Source organism: Microcaecilia unicolor, chromosome 3 (genome assembly GCF_901765095.1).
Source record: "Microcaecilia unicolor chromosome 3, aMicUni1.1, whole genome shotgun sequence".
NCBI lineage: Eukaryota > Metazoa > Chordata > Amphibia > Gymnophiona > Siphonopidae > Microcaecilia > Microcaecilia unicolor.
Genome location: NC_044033.1, coordinates 119271444 through 119291699, shown reverse-complemented (window position 1 = coordinate 119291699; position 20256 = coordinate 119271444). Strand labels below are relative to the sequence as shown.

The 20256-nt window shown below is 41.4% G+C and overlaps 1 protein-coding gene across 1 annotated transcript in view; it reads right to left on the bottom strand.

The window, feature by feature from the left end:
- Positions 1-587: 587 nt before the first annotated feature.
- The window catches only part of SLX4IP (SLX4 interacting protein), a 236464-nt gene continuing 216795 nt past the window's right edge, over positions 588-20256 (bottom strand). Inside the window, 3 exon segments of the mRNA XM_030196329.1 lie at positions 588-1721; positions 1723-1864; positions 7632-7726. Coding sequence (XP_030052189.1) covers positions 1491-1721; positions 1723-1864; positions 7632-7726 — 468 coding nt within the window. The 3' untranslated portion in view covers positions 588-1490.

Here is a 20256-nt window from a genome sequence, read left to right as displayed (position 1 = left end):
CCCAAGCAAAAACATCTTTCGATTCATCAGGTTCCAATGCGGTTCTCTCTACAGGGGTGTTTGAGGGAGATCAATGCATCCCCAGCACCCAAGTGCAATTACATGATTCTTCAGGATGTCTCCTATACTGATGCATTTGGACAAGATTTACAAGCATCAAGAACCTTTCCGTATGCTCTTGGCGTCCATGGAGACCTCTAAACATGAGTACCTGGCAAGCAGGACATGTTGAGATGCTGCGGTTGGCTCCAAGACATAATAGGCACACGGGTGTTCACAAATGACAATCTTGAAGCAGCTTCTGCACCATTTGAAGCTATTCAGAGCTCCTTTCTTCTGGGACATCATCAGAAAAATATTTGATGAGAAATTATACAATTTGATAGCCAAAGTCTCAAACCTTTCAATGCACTGATTAAGATTGCAACTGTGGCAAAAAGGAAGAAAAGCGGTAAAAACAAAACCCCTACAGTTTCTAGAAGGGAAAGCAGGTTTCCACTGTAGTAACCCACTGAAATAATGAATAACACAAACACAAAATTTGCTGCACCGTGAGACAGTGACAGAATATATCCTGTAGGCCCTGTAGGAAATTTGAAAAGAAGGTGGTTTTAGGTGAGAGTCCCAGCACGTGAGCCCACATATGCTTGGTACAGTATATCTCACCATCTGGGTTCCACTGGACAATGTCACTCCATATGTGAGGACTTGCTTGTTTTTGGAGAAAACAGAGAATCAAAAGAGTAAATTCAACAAAAAGTATGAAGGCAGTTCTTCCTGAGAATACCCTGACACCAGCACAATGCTCAGAGACTACTATCATGAATAAAAGTAAAAATTTAGTTTACTATGCAGTTGACTGACTAAAGGATTATTAAGTCACCCTTAGCTACATGCAATATACACACACGCACATAAACGTATTTATTACTGCAGCTGTTATACAAATATGGCCAACTTATAAATTCAACAATCCAGATACTGATCTGCTTACACTTTATTTATAACATCTCCTTAAAAATACACAAATTCTAAAATATAGTACCAAATATGTGATGTGACATGCATACAGCTAATTTTCTCTCTAGGACTTTCTAAGCCATTGCAGTTTTAGCTTTCTTGGAGGATTTTCTGTTTCTTTCTTGGAATAGTTCTTCCAAAGGACTATACTTTGTTTTTAAATGAGAGGATGTAGGAATTGAGAGCAATTGTTCAGTGTTTGTGGCTAGCTTGTTTAGGTTTGTGTGCACCGTGTTATTTTTCATAAGAACAGGTTTAAGGGTATTTTGTTCTCAAACAAGCACCTCTTCACTGAATGAAGCTTCAACCAAAACACTGGTCAACATGGGATCCAGCAGCGACTTCTCAGTAGTTTGCATTAAAGAACTGGCAACATTCCCTTTCATTACTACCTCTCTAGGGATAAATATATCCTTTCCAAAAGATGCCTTCTTGCAAAAAACTTGCTTTTCCTTAGAGTAATGTCTGCTTCAATTTGGTTGCGTTATAGTCGGTCTTTGACTTTGTTTTGGGTCTGGTGGTGCTGACTCACAACTCCAAGAACTGTTCCTGCCTAAGAGTCTTGTTTCTAGCCACTCCACAAAATGAGGTTTTTGCTGGCTGCTAGCATCATCTGGCTGTCTCTGATTAACATCATTTTCCATTTCTGAAACAGGAAGCTCCGAGCTGCTCTTAGCTGTATTTATGTAATCATTTATTGGCTTGCCTTGTACTCCTACATTCTGCTTCAGACTGTAAATCGGAAGAAGCTTGATGTTCACTCTTTCTGCACCCAGTCTCAAAGTTCTCTGATCCTAAAGTTACTTTCATGGCATTTTTGTTGGTTCTTCTGGTCTTTTCAACACTGTCAATAAAACAAATAATTGAGAATTACATTTTTCATTTCACTACAGTATTCTATCATTTCTGAAACAGAACTAGAAAACTGCCCCTACATGAAAGTGAAACAAATCTGTTCAGTGTGCTATCTTGACAAGTGTACATGCTTGTTAACTGTGGGTATTATCAAAGTTTATCCATCTGAATTACCACTGTACTAGGAGAATCCTTTAAATTAGTGACACAGCTGTGAAGGAGTTCGAGTTTTATTCCAATAGCTGAGTCAGATTCATTACAGATGTTAAGGGTCAATGCTGCATTCAAGTATCAAATTCCATGACCAGCTGAACAAAACAGAAAACACTGTACATAGAAAAGTACATTCTATTTCCCAATCTTCAAAGTGATTTTTCACAAAATTTCCTTTCTCCCATGACATTTAAAGATATTGGTGCTCATTTTCAAAGCAAATGGATGTTTAAAAAAAAAAAAAAAGAAGAGTCCATCTGCTACAAACATCCAAATCCTGATTTTGGAAAGTCAGAATTTGGACATTTCAAACTACAGTTCATCCAAACAGCAAGGGGATGTGCTGCGGGCGTGTTTTGGCCGGGACTAGGGAGGGTCCAAAAGTAGGTTGTCCAACAGGGATTTTCGAATGGGAAGAAATGTTCCCATCTGAAAAGAAGGACATTTTCATCTAGAACTGTTTCAGTCACATCTAACTTACAAAAAGTTGCTCTAATTGAGTGCTGACCACTGGAGGTATTAAGGCATGACTCCTCCTTAATCCCCCAGGGACTGCTGTGTCCTTCCCTCTCCCCTGAAAGTGAAAGTGGAAAGGAAATGTCAGCTGCAGGGTATTATGACCATTCTGAGCAAAGCAGCAAACAGGTCAGAAGTGCAGGCCTAGTGATTACGGCAGTTAGACTGTGAACCAAGGGACCCAGGTTCAAGTCCCACTTCAATGTTTTTAAAATAATTCTGAGCCTTTTAGAAACAGAAAAATATCTACTGTATCTAAATATATGATACCTGCAAGCCTGAAGGCTATTGAAGTGGCATATATTCAGGTACAGTAGGTATTTTCAGGTCTTAGAGGAATCATATTTACAAAAAACGTTATAGTGGCCTTTCAACCTGTGCCCCTTGGTTTACAGTCCACTGCACTAACCACTATGCTACTCCTCTGTTCTGCAGGGCCATCTGTGTGGCCATATTTTTGAAAACGATGCCAGACAGACATTCATGTCCCTGCTTTTTTTGTCACTCAAAAGTTGGACGTTTCAATCTGGAAAATGGCTATTCATTTTGGACGCTTTCACTGTAAAAATGTCCATCTCACAGCCATGGAAAAACGAAATACGAAAGCGTCAAGCCCCTAAGAGGAAAATTACACTGGCTCCCAATCAAAGAACGTATTACGTTCAAAATCTGTACTCTAGTTCATAAAATCATTCACGGCAAGGCTCCGGTCTACATGTCAGACCTCATAGACTTACCAACCAGGAATACAAAAAGTTCATCACGCACATTCCTGAATCTCCATTACCCCAGCTGCAAAGGACTAAAATATAAATCAACATATGCATCCAGCTTCTCCTACATAAGTACGCAACTATGGAATGCGCTACCACATGCCATAAAAACAATGCACGACTTAACAAACTTCCAAAAATCACTAAAAACCAACCTGTTCAACAAGGCATACCACAACGATCCATCCTAAATTCCAGTCAACAAAACTTATACCAGAACCGGACATAACCAAACTCTCTATACCTGATTGCCTCATCAACTTGTCACGAATGAACTTTAACGCAACACCACTCTATTTCTTATCCTGATAATTCTCTATACTTGACTGCTAATCTACTTGGTCACTTATGGACATTTAATGCAATACCAATTTGTATTTCCTTATGCTGGAAATGGCAATCGCCATTACGAAATAATGTAAGTCACATTGAGCCTGCAAATAGGTGGGAAAATGTGTTATACAAATGCAACAAATAAATAAAATAAATAATCAAACAGGAAATCTAGACCTTTGATTATGACTGTGAGATGGCCTTTTTTTGAAAATGTCCCTCAATATGGGCCCCTTTTACCAAGCTGTGGCAAAAGGGGGCCTGTGCTGGCATCGACGCGTGTTTTTGACGCAAGCTGAGGCCTTTTACCACAGTGAGTAAAAGGTAGGTCTTTCTTTTTTAAAAGAAATGGCTGTGCGGCAAGCGAAGCACTTGCCATTTCGGGGGGGGGGGGGGGGGGAACCCTTACTGTCACCTATTGAGGTGGTGGTATGGGGATCCTACAGTAACCTGACGGTAACCGGGCAGCACGCAAGAACTGCCCAATTACCGCCGGGTACACACCAGCACTACAAAAATAAATACATTTTTTCAGCACCGGATATGACGGTGCACTGGGGTAGGAACTACCACCAGACTGCTACAGTCATCTGGCGGTACTTCCTTTTTGGCGAGCAGTATGCCTGCGTTGGGCTTACTGTCGCTTTGTAAAGGGCCCCTATATCTTTATTCAACTGATATCAAACCTGCTCATCAAGTACAAATGAATAACTCCGCTGTTTACTAAGCTGCACGGCAATGTCGACATAGCCCATTCAAAGTGAATGGGCTGTGTCAACATTAGCACACGGCAGCTGCTAGGATGGCTTAGTAAATTGGGGGTTAATAATTTAAATTCTCTGGAAAGAAATGGAAAATAGCACAGAAAAAGCACATTCTGAAATCATAGGCTGTCTAATGGGGTGTCCACTTTTAAACACAGTGTATGAAAGAACATAACTTTTGATAGGCTGTAAAAGTGGAATGTGAACCCTGGGAATTCTGGAAGAAAGCTCCTTCTAAGTAGCAGATCATGCGACTGAGGAACTCTTTGTATTAGATTTGTATCTTTGAAGAAAAATATATCTTTTGAGACACATCGGACATGGAAAATGGAGATTCAACATAGATGCACCACTAGGCACATAATTATGGTTGTGTAGTACAAAGATCTAGGTATGCATTTTTTAATTTATACCATCATGATTTAAGAGCTCTGAATATGGATATTGACAGGGTTGCTCTATTTTCATTTAGCATAGTAAGTCATAAAATATGTACCCAACCTGCTTATAAAATAGGTAATTCATTATGGCTTACCCCAGGTACCATGAAATAAGGGGGCAATTCTAAAAAGTGATGCCTAGAGGTAGGTGTCACTTACGCCATCTTACAGGTAGGCACCTATGTGCAAAGGGCAAGGGAGCTTACACATGGGCGGAGACTGGGATGTGTCTCTCAGTTCCATGTGCAGTTTATAGAATACTAGAAACTACGGGCCCCTTTTACCAAGCTGCGGCAAAAGGCGGCTGGCGCTAGCGTGTGTTTTACACAGGTGCTGAGGCCCCCTTTTACTGCAGCTGGTAAAACAGAAGTCTCATCTTGCTGCAGGAAATGGCCGTATGGCAAGTAAAGCATTTGCCGTGTGGCCATTTCGGGGGGCGGGGGGGGGGGGGGGGGGGGGGGGCGGGGAGCCCTTACCTCCACCCATTGAGGTGGCAGTTAAGGGCTCCTGCGTTAACCCGGCAGTAACTGGGCAGCGTGTGACACTGCATCATTACCGCCAGGTACACTCTGGCGCTACAAAAATAAATAAATTTTTGTAGCGCTGGAATGACAACGTGCTAGTGGTGGGAAGTACAGCCAGGCTGCTGCAGTAGCCCGGCAGTGCTTCCTATATAGCAAGCGGTAAGCCCTCGTTGGGCTTACCACGCTTAGTAAAAGGAACCCTATGTGCATCAGTTGGCACACCTAGGCACACCGTTGACATGGAATAAGAGGGCGCACCTGCACATGAGCACGCCAACGCTGACCTTACCCTATTATTCTATAACGGAATCTTGGCCCCATGATGCTGTTCAAGTCTTAAGTTTTATTTGCGTTTCCTACCCCGCCTTACAGACATGCCAGCTAGGCAGCTTACAATCTAATATCAATTACAAAAGGGCAAGTAGAATAGGAACAAACAGCATAACAGGTAGCATAGGGAAAGAAAGGCGGAACTCCATTAACCATAGAGAGTGGGGGGAGTGGGGGAAGAACAATGGGTAGGTAAGCTCAATGTCTTCACAAGGGAGCCCCAAGGGTGGTCCTCTAATATGTGGGAGGAAGTTAAGGTCTTGAGGGCAATTATGAATTGAGGAAGAGATGTCTGTAACCTCAGTGGAGAGGGTAGAGAATTCCATAAGTGACGCCCCTGCACAGAAAATATGGATGCCCTAATGTGCTCATGGGTAATTTCTTTATAGCTAGGAATAGTAAACTGTTTATTATCAAGAGATCTGAGGCTTTGTGAAGGTATATATTGTATTAGATGACAGAAGAGGTAGATGGGTTCTCCAGAGTAGAGAGTTTTAAAAACCAGAAGTAATTTGTATGAGATTCTGTGAGAGACTGGGAGCCAGTGAGCAGCTTTCAGTAGGTGTGTGATTTTCTAGAACTGGTGCTAAGCGCACAGCATTGGAATGCCTAGACTGAGGCACCAAATTATAGAACTGCCCCCAAAGTATCTGGAGAATTAACAAATACCACTTTACCTAATTAAACTAATTAGGAAACGTTGTGCCCTAGAAACAAATCTGTGCAAGAAATACAGAGTAAGTGAAGGATGGAAGACAGAAGGGAGGTACTAAGTCCCATAATTATGAACCTGTTAGACACATTTAAACTAAAAGCTTCACTTACTCCAAGCTGATTCCAAATTAGCTCTATAGCAGACTGCATAAGTGTACTTCAGAATTGGCCTGAAATAACACAATTCTCTAGACCTTCACTATATATATACACACATGTATACACATCTCTACCTATCTACCTATTTAAAGAAAAAGAGAGAGAGAAGGATTAAGCCAGTGTATTGGTCTGCAAGGCAAAGATGAGGAAGCCACACTGCTACCGGTCTATGCAAGAATGCTGTGGTCCCACAAACTTGAAGGCAAAGACGAAGCGGTGGTCTTGCTAACCAGAGGTTCAACGGAGGAAGAAAACAGCAGCAGGACAGGTAGAAGGCAGGGTTGGAAGCTGGTGGGATACAGTCTTGAGGGAGAGAAAGAGAAGAATGCTACAGTCAAGGAGTGAGGAGATAGGAGCTGAAGGAGGAATGCTGGCATCGAGGATTAGTGGAGGCGATTGGGAAAGCACTGGAGTCAAGGAGGAATAATGGGAAGAACACTGAGATGTGGGAAGGAAAAATGGGGAGACCACTGAGGTTGGTTGTAGGAGGAGAATTTAAGAATGTTTGTGTGTGTGTGTGTGTGTATATATATATATATTCACATTCACTTATAAGGGAAAATGTACCCCTATACCTGCCTGATAATCTATGCCTGTAGAGATGGAGGGAGAAAGTGCATACTTTGTTACTCTTACCTCCCTGTCCCACAAATTAAACAAAGTACATCTATGACACAAGGTACAGTACAAGTGTATTCAGAACAGATATTATTGTGATCTACATGTGACTCATTTCAAAAGATAGTTCTGCATAAGAGGGATAACCACAATATTAACTTAAGAGCAGAGTGCTTAAGCTTGACTTAATATTTGACAAGCCAAGTGAAACTCTTAGCAACACAAACATTTTTTTGGACTGTACTGTGCATATTATTGCATACTTTATTGTCTCTTATTTCTTATAATAATATGCTACATTGTACAATACATTACTTTGGCAGTCAGCAAATTAAAAGGCAGGACAAAAACAAACTAAAATGGTTGACATACAGCTCTTTTAAGATGACCTGCTTCCGTTGTATATATTTTCCATCTTTTGATGCTTCATTAAAATATTCCGACGTCTCGCTGAAATAGTTATCTTGCTACTCAAAAAAGAAAATACAGTATTGGAATGTGACCAATGAAACAATTATCAAAATGAAAATGTGAGATCCTAGCATGCTTACTGTGTTTTATCGTTATAGATCACAACTAATGGCTCAGCAGAAAATTATTTTTGTCTTATCTGCGTCTCCTCTTTTTTTTTTCAGGCTTTCAATGCACATATTTCACATGTTAAGATATACCACAAACAAACAAGAATGCAAAGTAAAGGATAGAAACTGCAAACAATTTAAGGGAACTGTTGGCACAAATCTGACATGTCTGTGGTTTCAACTGTGACAAATGCCAGGAATCTCTGCAGAAGACAGCAGCCTATTTGTCGGGTTTCTCCTCCTCCCTCCCCCCCCACACCCCAAGAGACTTAATGGCGCAGCAGTCTTTACTTTTATTCTCTGAAGAGTTCTCATCATCTTCTGTACTTACATGAAGATCCCTAATGTTAGTTTATGAAGGAAAGGGTTAAAGTGTCTCAACACTGATATTTTGAGGATCAGGATTTGTGGTGTTTGGCAAAACTTCCTACATGGACCACAGGGGGATTTTTCTGGTCTAAATAAACAGCAAACAGTTCTTTGGCGCTCTTGAATAATACGGAATGGGAGAAAAAAAAAAGGATCGAAAAGGAAATGGTCTTCCCTTCAAGATGTTTTCCTCTCACTTTATAACCTATTATTATAATAGCTCATGGCTCATTTCAATAGCAAGACACAGCTTTTAGCATGCTGCAATCTTCTACTTGTATAGGCTTCTTCTACTTAGTGATACTGTAGACCAGTGGACTTCACTCTCAGTCTGTAAGGACTGCCAACAGGTCAGGTTTTCAGGATATTCCTAAGGAATATGCATGAGAGATTTGTGTATAATGGGAGCGGTAGGCTGCTAATCTCTCTCCTGCATATTAATTATTGATATCCTGAAAAGCTGATCGGTTGGCGGTCCTCAAGGACTGGGCGTGAAGAAGGCTGTAGACTCTTGCTTTATTAGTTCTGCAATAAATGGACCAGTCTCTTGTAGGCACATAGCCCTACAATTTAATTTGCATACAATCAATTAGCAAATAGGTCAAACGAACCTGAAAAAAAATGCTGACACATTTCTACATAAGTGTAGATCAAGAGCACTTGATACTGTGTACATGCATGAGATGGTAGAGCATAGTCAAGCTATCAATATACTCCAGAAACAACAATCTGACTGGCTGTCACAAATCACATTTAGGAGGCCCATTCACTAAGTGCACTGAGCAGTTGGTGTGTGAATTAGCATGTTCTGTAAGCACAGTTAACTGTTACTAGGCTGACATGACTGCACATGGAAATTCATGTATTAACTGCATGCTGTGTTAATACATGAATTAACACTGCATGGGAATTCAGGTGGGAATTCAGCAGGTTATAGGTGGAAAATGGGTGTGGACTGCACAATGCATGTAACATGCTATAGTTAACCACAGGCTGTCACTCAAAAGGAAGTTTTAAATGCATCCAGGCTAATTGTGAATAAATTTAATGCACAGTAAAGATCTTTTTCTGTGAGGTAACTGCAGGGGATATGCTTGGCATGCCCTCAAGTTAACACACAGCCTTTGCAATTACCATGCATTAATTGTTGCAGCTGAAGTGCAGAAAATGCAAACATTTACACATTTTAGTAAACAGACCCTTTAGTCCTGTATAAACTGAATTAACAGTAAACATTTTCTACATTCACAAAACATCATTTTGTAAGTTTACTCAGAAAAATGAAATGAATGAGCCAGGGGTGAAGTAGGGGGGAAGGAAGCAAGCCAAACCAAAAATTACAGTTTGGGCTGGGAGAATGAAAGCAAATGCTTTAAACCAGAGGTTCTCAACCTTTCTCCTGTTGTGACATACCTGACAGACTGTGTTCATGTGTATGACGCACTGAACACTACAGTTGCACTGAACAAAAGAGCCCAAATATCATGTTATTGTAGTTAATTTACTTTTTTAAAATAGTTACTGAACTCAAACTACTTATTAACTGTTAAGTTTTCTCACAGAACTTTTAATCTTCATTCATTTCATTAGTAACAAATCTGGGACTGATATGCTACACACAGTTTTTTGATATGTGGTTGAATGGTAGATAAATGCATACTGAACTTACTGCAACATCAAGAACGTTTTTACTTATTCTGGAGCCTATACAGAGCAAAGCTAAAAGGATTCCCCTTACAGCTTATTAAAAAAAAAGAAAAAAAAAATCACAGTTCTGATACTAATTCAGTAATAACACAGAATCCCTCCACTGCCAGATACTTTGGGGCTCATTTTCAAAAGAGAAAAACACCCAAAAAGTGGCTTAAATCTGCATTTGGACATTTTTCTCACAAAAATGTTCAAATTTGTATTTTCAAAACCAAATTATAGTTGTTTTTTCTATGAAGTCCGTCAGAAGTGTGTTCAAATCACAAGGGGGCGTGTCAGGGGTGTGTTAAGGGTGGGATCTGGAAATCCCTAACACTTGCACATTTTTCTACCATAATGGAACAAAAACATCCAGGGCTATAAGTTGGACGGTTTGGTCTAGACCTGTTTAATTAATGAATAATCCACAAAAAAGTGGCCTAAATGACCAGATGACCTCCGAAGGAGTGGCCTAGTGGTTAGGGTGGTGGACTTTGGTCCTGGGGAACTGAGGAACTGAGTTCGATTCCCGGCACAGGCAGCTCCTTGTGACTCTGGGCAAGTCGCTTAACCCTCCATTGCCTGCCGCATTGAGCCTGCCATGAGTGGGAAAGCGCGGGGTACAAATGTAACATAAATAAAATAAATAAAAATAAAGGAATGACACTATTTTTCGCCTTCAGTGGTCACTGAACCCCTCCCACCCCCCAAAGATGTATATGAAACAGTACATATCAGCCACTATGATAGCTTCAGATGTTATGGCCAGTCCTATTAGAGCAGCAAGCAGGTTTCTGGAATAGCCTAGTGGTCAGTAAAGTGCGCTGTACAGAAGGTGACCCAGGCCCATAATCTAATCTATCTATTACACTTGTGGTGGAAAGTGTCAGCCTCCCTGTGATAGGGTGTATAGGATGACGCTGCCTCTCACCCTTAAGAGAAGTCCCTCTCTAATTAGCCTGGGCCACCTTAAGAGAGAAGATCTCACTCCAGTAGGAAGTAAGCCAGGAGGGGCAGAGACACAACCAGGAAGTTTAAAAGACAGGCCAGGCAGAAGTTGGAGGCAGCACTGGGGAGGAGATGTGAATTACCACAATGTGCTGCTGAATCATTTTATAACTGGACCTAGCTGAGGTAAGCCATTGCACTTGTTTTGAATTGAACACTGCAAGTTTGTTTTGAGTTCTGGCAAGAGCCAGACCTGCACCTCAGGGAGGAACCCAAGAACTTGACAGCTGTGTTTGGGGCATGGCAACTCCGACAGCCGTGGACTGTGCAGGACTGCAGAAGGTTTTCCACCCTATGTCACGGGCCCTGTGAAGTAACAGGCCCAAAACCTCTTTAAATAAATACCTACGTTTGTGTTTCATCCTTTTGATTGGCTATATTATTTCACCGGTTATGCCCAACCCCCGCTTGAGGTGTCACAACCCCCCCTCCCCCCGAATCCTACTGTACCCACAAAAGGATAGATGTACTAAGCACAACATCATCTAGGAAATAGTCATTTTCAAAGAAAAAAGATGACTTTTTCTGGTTAAAAAGAAAAAAAAGAGAGAGAAGGAGAGAGAGAGAGAGAGATGTGAACATTTCAAAATAATTCTGAGCCCTTTAACTAAAGTGCAGATTAATATTTGCTGTTAAGAGTATGATAAGTGCAAGAACTTACTGCACTTTAGTAAAAAGGCTCAGAGTTATTTTGAAATGTTCACATCTCTCTTTTTTTTAAATACTAAGGAACAATAAGCACTTAACACACTGAAACAGGCTATTGTGTGACTGGATTAAGGGGTTTTGCGGTACATAAGATCATAAGAACAGTGGGTCAGACCAATAGTCCATCTAGCCCAGTATCCTGTTTCCAACAGTGGCCAAGCCAGGTCACAAGTACCTGGCAGAAACCCAAACAGTAGCAACATTATGCCAGTGCAAGCAGTGGCTTCCCCATGTCTGTCTCAATAGCAGACTATGAACTTTTCCTCCAGCAACTTGTCCAAATCTTTTTTTTAAACCCAGATAAGCTAATCACTGTTACCACATCCTCTGGCAAAGAGTTCCAGATCTATTCGTTGAGTGAAAAAATATTTCCTCCTATTTGTTTTTAAAGTATTTCTATGTAACTTCATTGAGTGTCCCCTAGTCTTTGTACCTTTTGAAAGAGTAAAAAATCAATTATTTCTATTCGTTCTACATCACTCAGGATTTTGTAGACCTCAATCATATCTCTCCTCAGCCATCTCTTTTCCAAGCTGAAGAGTCCTAACCTCTTTAGCCTTTCCTCATATGAGAGGAGTTCCATCCCCTTTATCATTCTGGTTGCTCTTCTATGACCCTTTAAAATTCCGCTATATCTTTTTTGATATACGGCGACCAAAACTGAAGCAATACTCAAGGTGAAGTTGCACCATAGAGTGAAACAGAGGCGTTACAGAATTCTCAGTCTTATTTACCATCCTTTTCCTAATAATTCCTAGCATCCTGTTTGCTTTTTTGACCATTGCTGCACACTGGGCAGAAGATTTCAGGATACTGTCTACAACACCACCTAGATCTTTTTCTTGAGTGCTGACCCTCAAGGTGGACCCTAGCATCATGTCTAACTATGATTTGGATTGTTCTTTCCAATGTGCATCACTTTATATTTGACCACATTAAATTTCATCTGCCATTTGGATGCCCAACCTTCCAATTTCCTAAGGTCTTCCTGCAATTTTTCACAGTCCGCATGTGTTTTAACAACTTTGAATAGTTTTGTGTCATCTGCAAATTTAATCACCTCACTTGCTGTTCCGATTTCCATATCATTTATACATATGTTAAATAGCACTGGTCCCAGTAAAGATCCCTGCGGCACTCAACTATTCACCCTCCTCCAGTGAGAAAAATGGCCATTTAACCCTACCCTCTGTTTTCCTTCCAAAAACAATTCCTAATCCACAACAAAGAATTACAAAGTCATATCCTATGACTCTCATTTTTTCAGGAGTCTCTCATGAGGAACTTTATCAAAAGCTTTCTGAAAATCTAGATACACTACATCAACTGGCTCACCTTTATCCACATGTTTATTCACACCTTCAAATGAAGCAAATTGGTGAGGCAAGACTTTCCTTGGCTGAAACCATGCTGACTCTGTCCCATTAAATCATGTTTACCTATGTGTTACATAATTTTATTCTTTATAATAGTTTCCACTATTTTACCCGGCACAGACGCCAGGCTTACCTGTCTGTAATTTCCTGGATTGCCCCTGGAACCCGTCATAAAAATTGGTGTTACATTGGCCACCCTCCAATCTTCAGGTACTAAGGACGATTTTAAAGACAGGTTGCATATTACTAGCAGATTAACAATTTCATGTTTGAGTTATTTCGGTAGTTTGCCTATTTCCATGCATTAAACTGTGTATTACTGAATTTTTCTGTCAGGGGGCATAAAATGGGAGAAGAGTGAGCATGGAAGCATTAGCCACCTAGTGGATTACTGTGCACTAACTGGCTACTACACCATTAACACAAGACCATTTACCCTATCCTGCATAGAAGGCGCTAAGTGCTTTTGTGTTAACAGTGCATTGATCCCATGTGTTAATGGTAAGATTAATGCATTTTTCAATTCAATTCAAGATCAATTCTTGTACACCGTTAATATCCCCTTTCCAGGGCTCAGTGTGGTTTACATTCTATGTGAGACAAAAGCAAATAGTGTTAGTGTGTGGTTTGAGAAACATTAGAGACCACTGGATTAATGCATGAGACTAAGGGGTCCTTTTACTAAGGTGCACTGAAAATGGCCTGCGATAGTGTAGGCGCAGGTTTTGGGCACGCGCAGTTGCATTTTTCAGCGCGCCTGTAAAAAATAAGGTCTTTTAAAATTTTTTGCTGAAAATGGACGTGTGGCAAAATAAAAATTGGCGTGCGTTCATTTAGGGTCTGAGACCATATTGCCAGCCATTGACTTAGTGGTAAGGTCTCACGGGTTAACCGGGTGGTAATGACCTACGAGTGACAAATGCCACTTGACGCATGTCACAAAACAAAAATTATTTTTCGGACGTGCACAAAAAATGAAATTACCGCAAAAGCCACGTGGTAGCCGGGCGCTAACTCCAAATTGGTGTGCGTTGGGTGCACGTAGGCGCCTACACGGCATGGTAAAAGGGCCCCTAAAAACATTAAGGAAAGGATAATGGATGATACTAGGAGGAAGAAGTCATGATAGATTGTTATGAAGCAATCTTTGGGAATACAAAGGTATTTAGCCTCTTCCTGAAGTTGACATATCTGTTTTTTGTTCTGATGGGAATACCTAGAGAGTAGGAAAGGTAGGCTCTTCTAAAAACCAGAGGAAACGTCTATAAAGAAACAATTCTTTATTGCAAGCGAAGTGAGTCATCACTTCGCTTGCAATAAAGAATTGTTTCTTTATAGATGTCTCCTCCGGTTTTTAGAAGAGCCTACATTTCCTACTTCTTGCTTCTGCAACCTTTTACGTAGGAACCAGTGTACCTCCACCCCTTTGGGGTGGTTTTCTTTGCTGAATAGAGTTCCATATTTTGACTCCAAGAACAGGGAATAGAGAGTTGAAAATCTTCTGATTTCTTTGGAATGGTGATGCTAGCATCAGTTGTTGATTCAGTCTGTTAGACTGGACCAGACATAGCGAAGCGGTCTTAGTCAGCAGTTCAGAGGTGAAGCCCTGTAGGATTTGAAAAACTAAACAAGAAGCTTTGAATCTGAGTCTTTCTGCTATGGGAAGCCAGTCCAGTTTGTTTAGATGAGTTGAAACACTAGTATATCTATTCAATCTGTATATTAGTCTAGCAGCTGTGTGAAAATACTGGGAACATGACTTCTTGATACAGCATTAGGTTGGACTTGCAGGATATTAAAATCCTGCTTTATAGTGCATTAAGCCCAAAAGGGCCCCTTAATTAAGCAGTTACCTCAAAATTTCCTTGAGGTACTGGGAACAGCCATATTCAGAACAGTGTCATTAGCTACATTACATTACATTCTATTCTATTTGGGTATTTATAATCTGCCTTTAAGCTCAATGGTGCAAAGCAGAGTACATAACAAGAGACTTCCAATCGGAAGGAATGTACATAAGTAATTTCAATTAGACTGTTGACAATAAAATACCAATTATCTCATCATTAATTAATTCAAGCCTCTTGTCTAGTAAAAAAAAAGGGCCAAGATTTTACGAAAAGAAATATAGGGAGTTATGGTTCATAGGGTGGGCAACCTTGGTCCTCAACCTTATATCAGAAGCCCTGACCATGATAAATGCATGCAGGAAGTGAGCTCACAAATATCACATACTGCCAACCGATCAGATTCCCTTTAAAGCAGGGGTGGTCAAACTTGATCGTCGAGGGCCGCAACCCAGTCAGGTTGCCAGAATTTCAACAATGAATATGCATCAGATGTATTTGCATACATGGAGGCTGTGCATGAAGACCAAGGTTTCCCACCCCTGCATTAAAGGGAATCTGATTGGTTGGCAATACGTGATAATTGTGAGCTCACTTCCTGCACAGATTTATCATGGTCAGGGCTTCTGATATTAAGCTTTAAGCAATACACACTGATGCATAAAATTTTAAATAAATATTAGGTATAAATAAATAAATAAAGATTAGGTATTTTACAAGTGGTGCTATTTTAGGCCAGGGTTTCAACGGGTCTCAAACAGAGCACGTGGCACCTTGGCACTCTCCTTTCATCCCACACATGTATCAACATTTGACAAATTATCTGAGAAGAGTGGAATTTATTATGACCACAGCATTCAACTACTCACACATGTAAAAACATTTACTGTATTGTGCAATTATATTCTTGCATGCAGCTTACAATATCAAGCAATTAAATACATGAATTGATCTTTTATCTAGAGCACTTTTAGTATAGGGTGTCTAGCCTTTTGCATCACATAGCTCCAACTACTTCCACCTTACTTACAAAGCACATTTTATGCTCTGCCTAGGGTATATACCATAGAAATGTCGAGGCACTATCATCACTTCTTTGATCATAAAAGCGCATTCCCCTTCTTAACCATTGACTCTCTTTCTTGATGACTTCAGCCTTCCCATTCCATCCAAGTCAGAGGAAAGCACCACCAGCCTTTTGTTATTCTGGTACTGGCCCCCCCCCCCCCCCTTCATACAAGAGGGGGACTGCCCCGGTCTTTGACATCATCCATACCACTGCTAGCATGTGATAAAACAACTTCACATTTACCACTTTTGAATCTCGACTTGCTCTGAGACACACTGTTGTGTGCTCTATCAGGCTATGACCCAGCGCCATAGACCAAGACAGCGACACCTCGCTTGTCATGGTCTCCCATCTACCCTATTCTTAAACTCGGGTACTTGTGTGTGTGTGCTGACTTTGTTGATGGAAAACTGTGTCCTGATGTGAAGGTAACTTCTTCATAATTAGGCTTCTCAAGCTCCCTAGCGTCTAAGCCCAATATCATGGGGCCATGTCGTAGACACTTCCATACTGCCATGTGTATCTCTTCAATGAATTACGAGATGGAAAGTAGTTTTGTGCTGAGAGGAAATTCATTTTGTGCTGATGAAACATGATGTCCTAGTGGAAATACATGAGACCTGCTGTAAATGCATGAAACTACGCTTCAGTTTGCCATTCTTTGATGTGCGGACAAGACTGAAAGCATGTTTTGTGGAAATACGCAGATGGAGTGATGCGTTCTAATGAGAATGAAATAACCACTTCATCCAATAATTAGGTTTCCAAAGCCATTTGTGTCTTAGTCTGTTATATCCTAAAGTATTCTGTATAGACAGCAACGTGCTAGTGAAGCCGATATGATTGGTATTTCTCATGCCTTGTCCACTTGCCTTAATTGCTCCATTAATCACCTATGCTAGTAATGCAAACATATTGCCCAGGCATTGCCTAACTGCTAGTCCAAAAGTATTAGGTCTAAAAATGACACGGGCACAAAAGCAGTTAAGGATGAATCTGTACCTGAAAGTTTAGTAGCAGAAGATCTAGTGAGCCGAATTCCAAAGATCTGGGAAGCAATTCGATGGTGCTTCTTGTGCCAGGGCGGTACTTTAGTGCCTAGATCAATGTCTGGGAGCACTTAGCTGGCTTCTTTCATGGCCAAATGCCTGTCTGTGGAATTACTAGTCTATGATTTGATAAAATGAGAAATTGAATTGGGGACATTTATTTTTGTTTGTTATAGCATAGCTACTGTTGCTGTCGATTTAGGAAGCAGTTACTGTTTACATAAGCCAGAATGAATAGAAGTGAGGGAATTTTATGAGAAACAGGATGAGAAAAATGTTGTTGCGAACCATAAATTCTGTGTACAATGTGAGATCAGTGGCAATATCACTTCAAACAACCTCATCAAGCAACGCTAAATAAAAACCATTATTAGAAACCATTATTATAAGTATTTGGCAACTAATGTGTAATTTTTTTGTATAACCCACCCTTTTTTTTATAGTTTCCAGCTAATATCCCAAACCATTAAGTGACTTTCATGTATCATATCATAAAAGGCTATTAATTAGTTATGTCTTCATGGCTATTGTTTGATGTAATGAATGTTGTAATACAGAATGAGCTAAACCCTAAATACAATTACAAAGAACCCCATGCATCCAATTTGTGAAGCGAAATGTAGGTGCCAGCTCTGTGGGTGATTGAACACCCAGTTACTATGAAAGCTCCTTCAGAATGCCCACGGAGGGGTAAAGCTGTATTGAGTTTAACACTCCCAATCATTTTTAAAAGTTGGCTCCTCTGAAGCAACCCTCACCTCACCAATTCAGATGTTCATTGTATCAAAGAGAATAGGAATTCACCAAACTGGAGGATCCCACACATGACTGTGCCATGGCTGGATAGATTGTCATAGAGTGTCCATGGAGAATGCAGACAAGAATGCTTTATCCTGTGCCTTTACTTTTCCTTTGCTGGAAGCTGTGCTTAGAACATCTGGCAGGTATCAGAAGGTTATTGCAGCCTGAGACATAAGGACCACCTACTACTACTACTACTACTATTTAGCATTTCTATAGCGCTACAAGGCATACGCAGCGCTGCACAAACATAGAAGAAAGACAGTCCCTGCTCAAAGAGCTTACAATCTAATAGACAAAAAATAAATAAAGTAAGCAAAGCAAATCAATTAATGTGAACGGGAAGGAAGAGAGGAGGGTAGGTGGAGGCGAGTGGTTACAAGTGGTTACGAGTCAAAAGCAATGTTAAAGAGGTGGGCTTTCAGTCTAGATTTAAAGGTGGCCAAGGATGGGGCAAGACGTAGGGGCTCAGGAAGTTTATTCCAGGTGTAGGGTGCAGCGAGACAGAAGGCGCGAAGTCTGGAGTTGGCAGTAGTGGAGAAGGGAACAGATAAGAAGGATTTATCCATGGAGCGGAGTGCATGGGAAGGGGTGTAGGGAAGGACGAGTGTGGAGAGATACTGGGGAGCAGCAGAGTGAGTACATTTATAGGTTAGTAGAAGAAGTTTGAACAGGATGCGGAAAACGGATAGGGAGCCAGTGAAGGGTCTTGAGGAGAGGGGTAGTATGAGTAAAGCGACCCTGGCGGAAGATGAGACGGGCAGCAGAGTTTTGAACCGACTGGAGAGGGGAGAGGTGACTAAGTGGGAGGCCAGCAAAAAGCAGATTGCAGTAGTCTAAACGAGAGGTGACAAGGGTGTGGATGAGGGTTTTGGTAGAGTGCTCGGAAAGAAAGGGGCGGATTTTACGGATGTTGTAAAGAAAGAAACGACAGGTCTTGGCAATCTGCTGGATATGAGCAGAGAAGGAGAGAGAAGAGTCAAAGATGACCCCAAGGTTTCGAGCTGAGGAGACAGGGAGAATGAGAGAGCCATCAACAGAAATAGAAAACGGGGGGAACGGGGAGGTGGGTTTGGGGGGGAAAATGAGAAGCTCGGTTTTGGTCATATTTAATTTCAGGTGGCGTTGAGACATCCAGACAGCAATGTCAGACAAGCACGCTGAAACTTTGGTTTGGATGCAAGGTGAGATATCAGGGGTAGAAAGGTAGATTTGGGAGTCATCAGCATAGAGATGGTAAGAAAAGCCATGGGATGAGATTAATGAACCAAGGGAAGAAGTGTAGATAGAAAAGAGGAGGGGACCAAGAACAGAACCCTGAGGTACGCCGACAGGCAGAGGGATAGAAGTAGAAGAGGATCCACCAGAGTGAACACTAAAGGTGCGGAGGGAGAGGTAGGAAGAGAACCAGGAAAGGACAGAGCCCTGGAATCCAAGTGAGGACAGGGTATCGAGAAATATGCTGTGATTGACAGTGTCAAAAGCAACGGAAAGATCAAGAAGAATGAGGATGGAATATTGACCTCTGGATTTAGCCAGTAATAGGTCATTGGAGACTTTAGTAAGCGCAGTTTCGGTTGAGTGGAGAGGGCGAAAACCAGATTGTAGTGGGTCAAGAATAGCATGTGAGGAGAGAAAATCAAGGCAGCGGCGGTGAACAGCACGCTCTAGTAATTTGGAGAGAAAAGGAAGGAGGGAGATGGGTCGAGTGAAAGTTTCTTAAGGAGAGGTGTGACCACAGCATGTTTAAAGGCAGCAGGGACAGTCGCAGTGGAAAGTGAGAGGTTGAGAATGTGACAGATAAAAGGAATAAGAGCAGGAGAGATGGCATTAAGAAGGTGGGTGGGAATGGGATCAGAGGAACAGGTGGTGCATTTTGAGAAAGAAAGGAGAAGTGTAGTTTCCTCAATAGTAACTTCAGGAAAGGAGGAAAGGGAATGAGGGGGAGGAGAGAGAGGGAAACGGACTAGTGGAGGGAGAGGTGGTGAGGTAGAGAAAGCAAGGTTTATCTTTTGAACCTTGTTGTGAAAGAATTCAGCAAGGGTCTGAGGAGATAATGAAGGGGGAGTTGGGGGAGGGGGCACCTTGAGGAGAGAGTTCAATGTGGTGAAGAGAAGTCGAGGATTAGAGCCAAGAGAGTTGGTCAGTTGGATATAATAATCCTGTTTGGCACGTGAAAGAGCAGATTGGAAGGAGGTCAGCATGAACTTAAAGTGTAAGAAATCAGCAAGGGCCCGAGATTTCCGCCAGAGGCGTTCGGCGGAGCGGGTACAGGAACGTAGGTAGCGGATATTAGAAGTCAGCCAAGGTTGGGGTTTTGTACGCCTTACAGGGCGGGTCATCAAAGGTGCAAGAGTGTCTAAGGCAGAGGATAGAGTATTGTTGTAAGAAGAAACAGCCTCGTTGACAGATGTGGATGGTGCCACAGTAGAGAGGAGGTTTGAAACATGGGAGGATAGAGATGAAGGGTCAATATCGTGAAGATTCCTAGATAAATTAG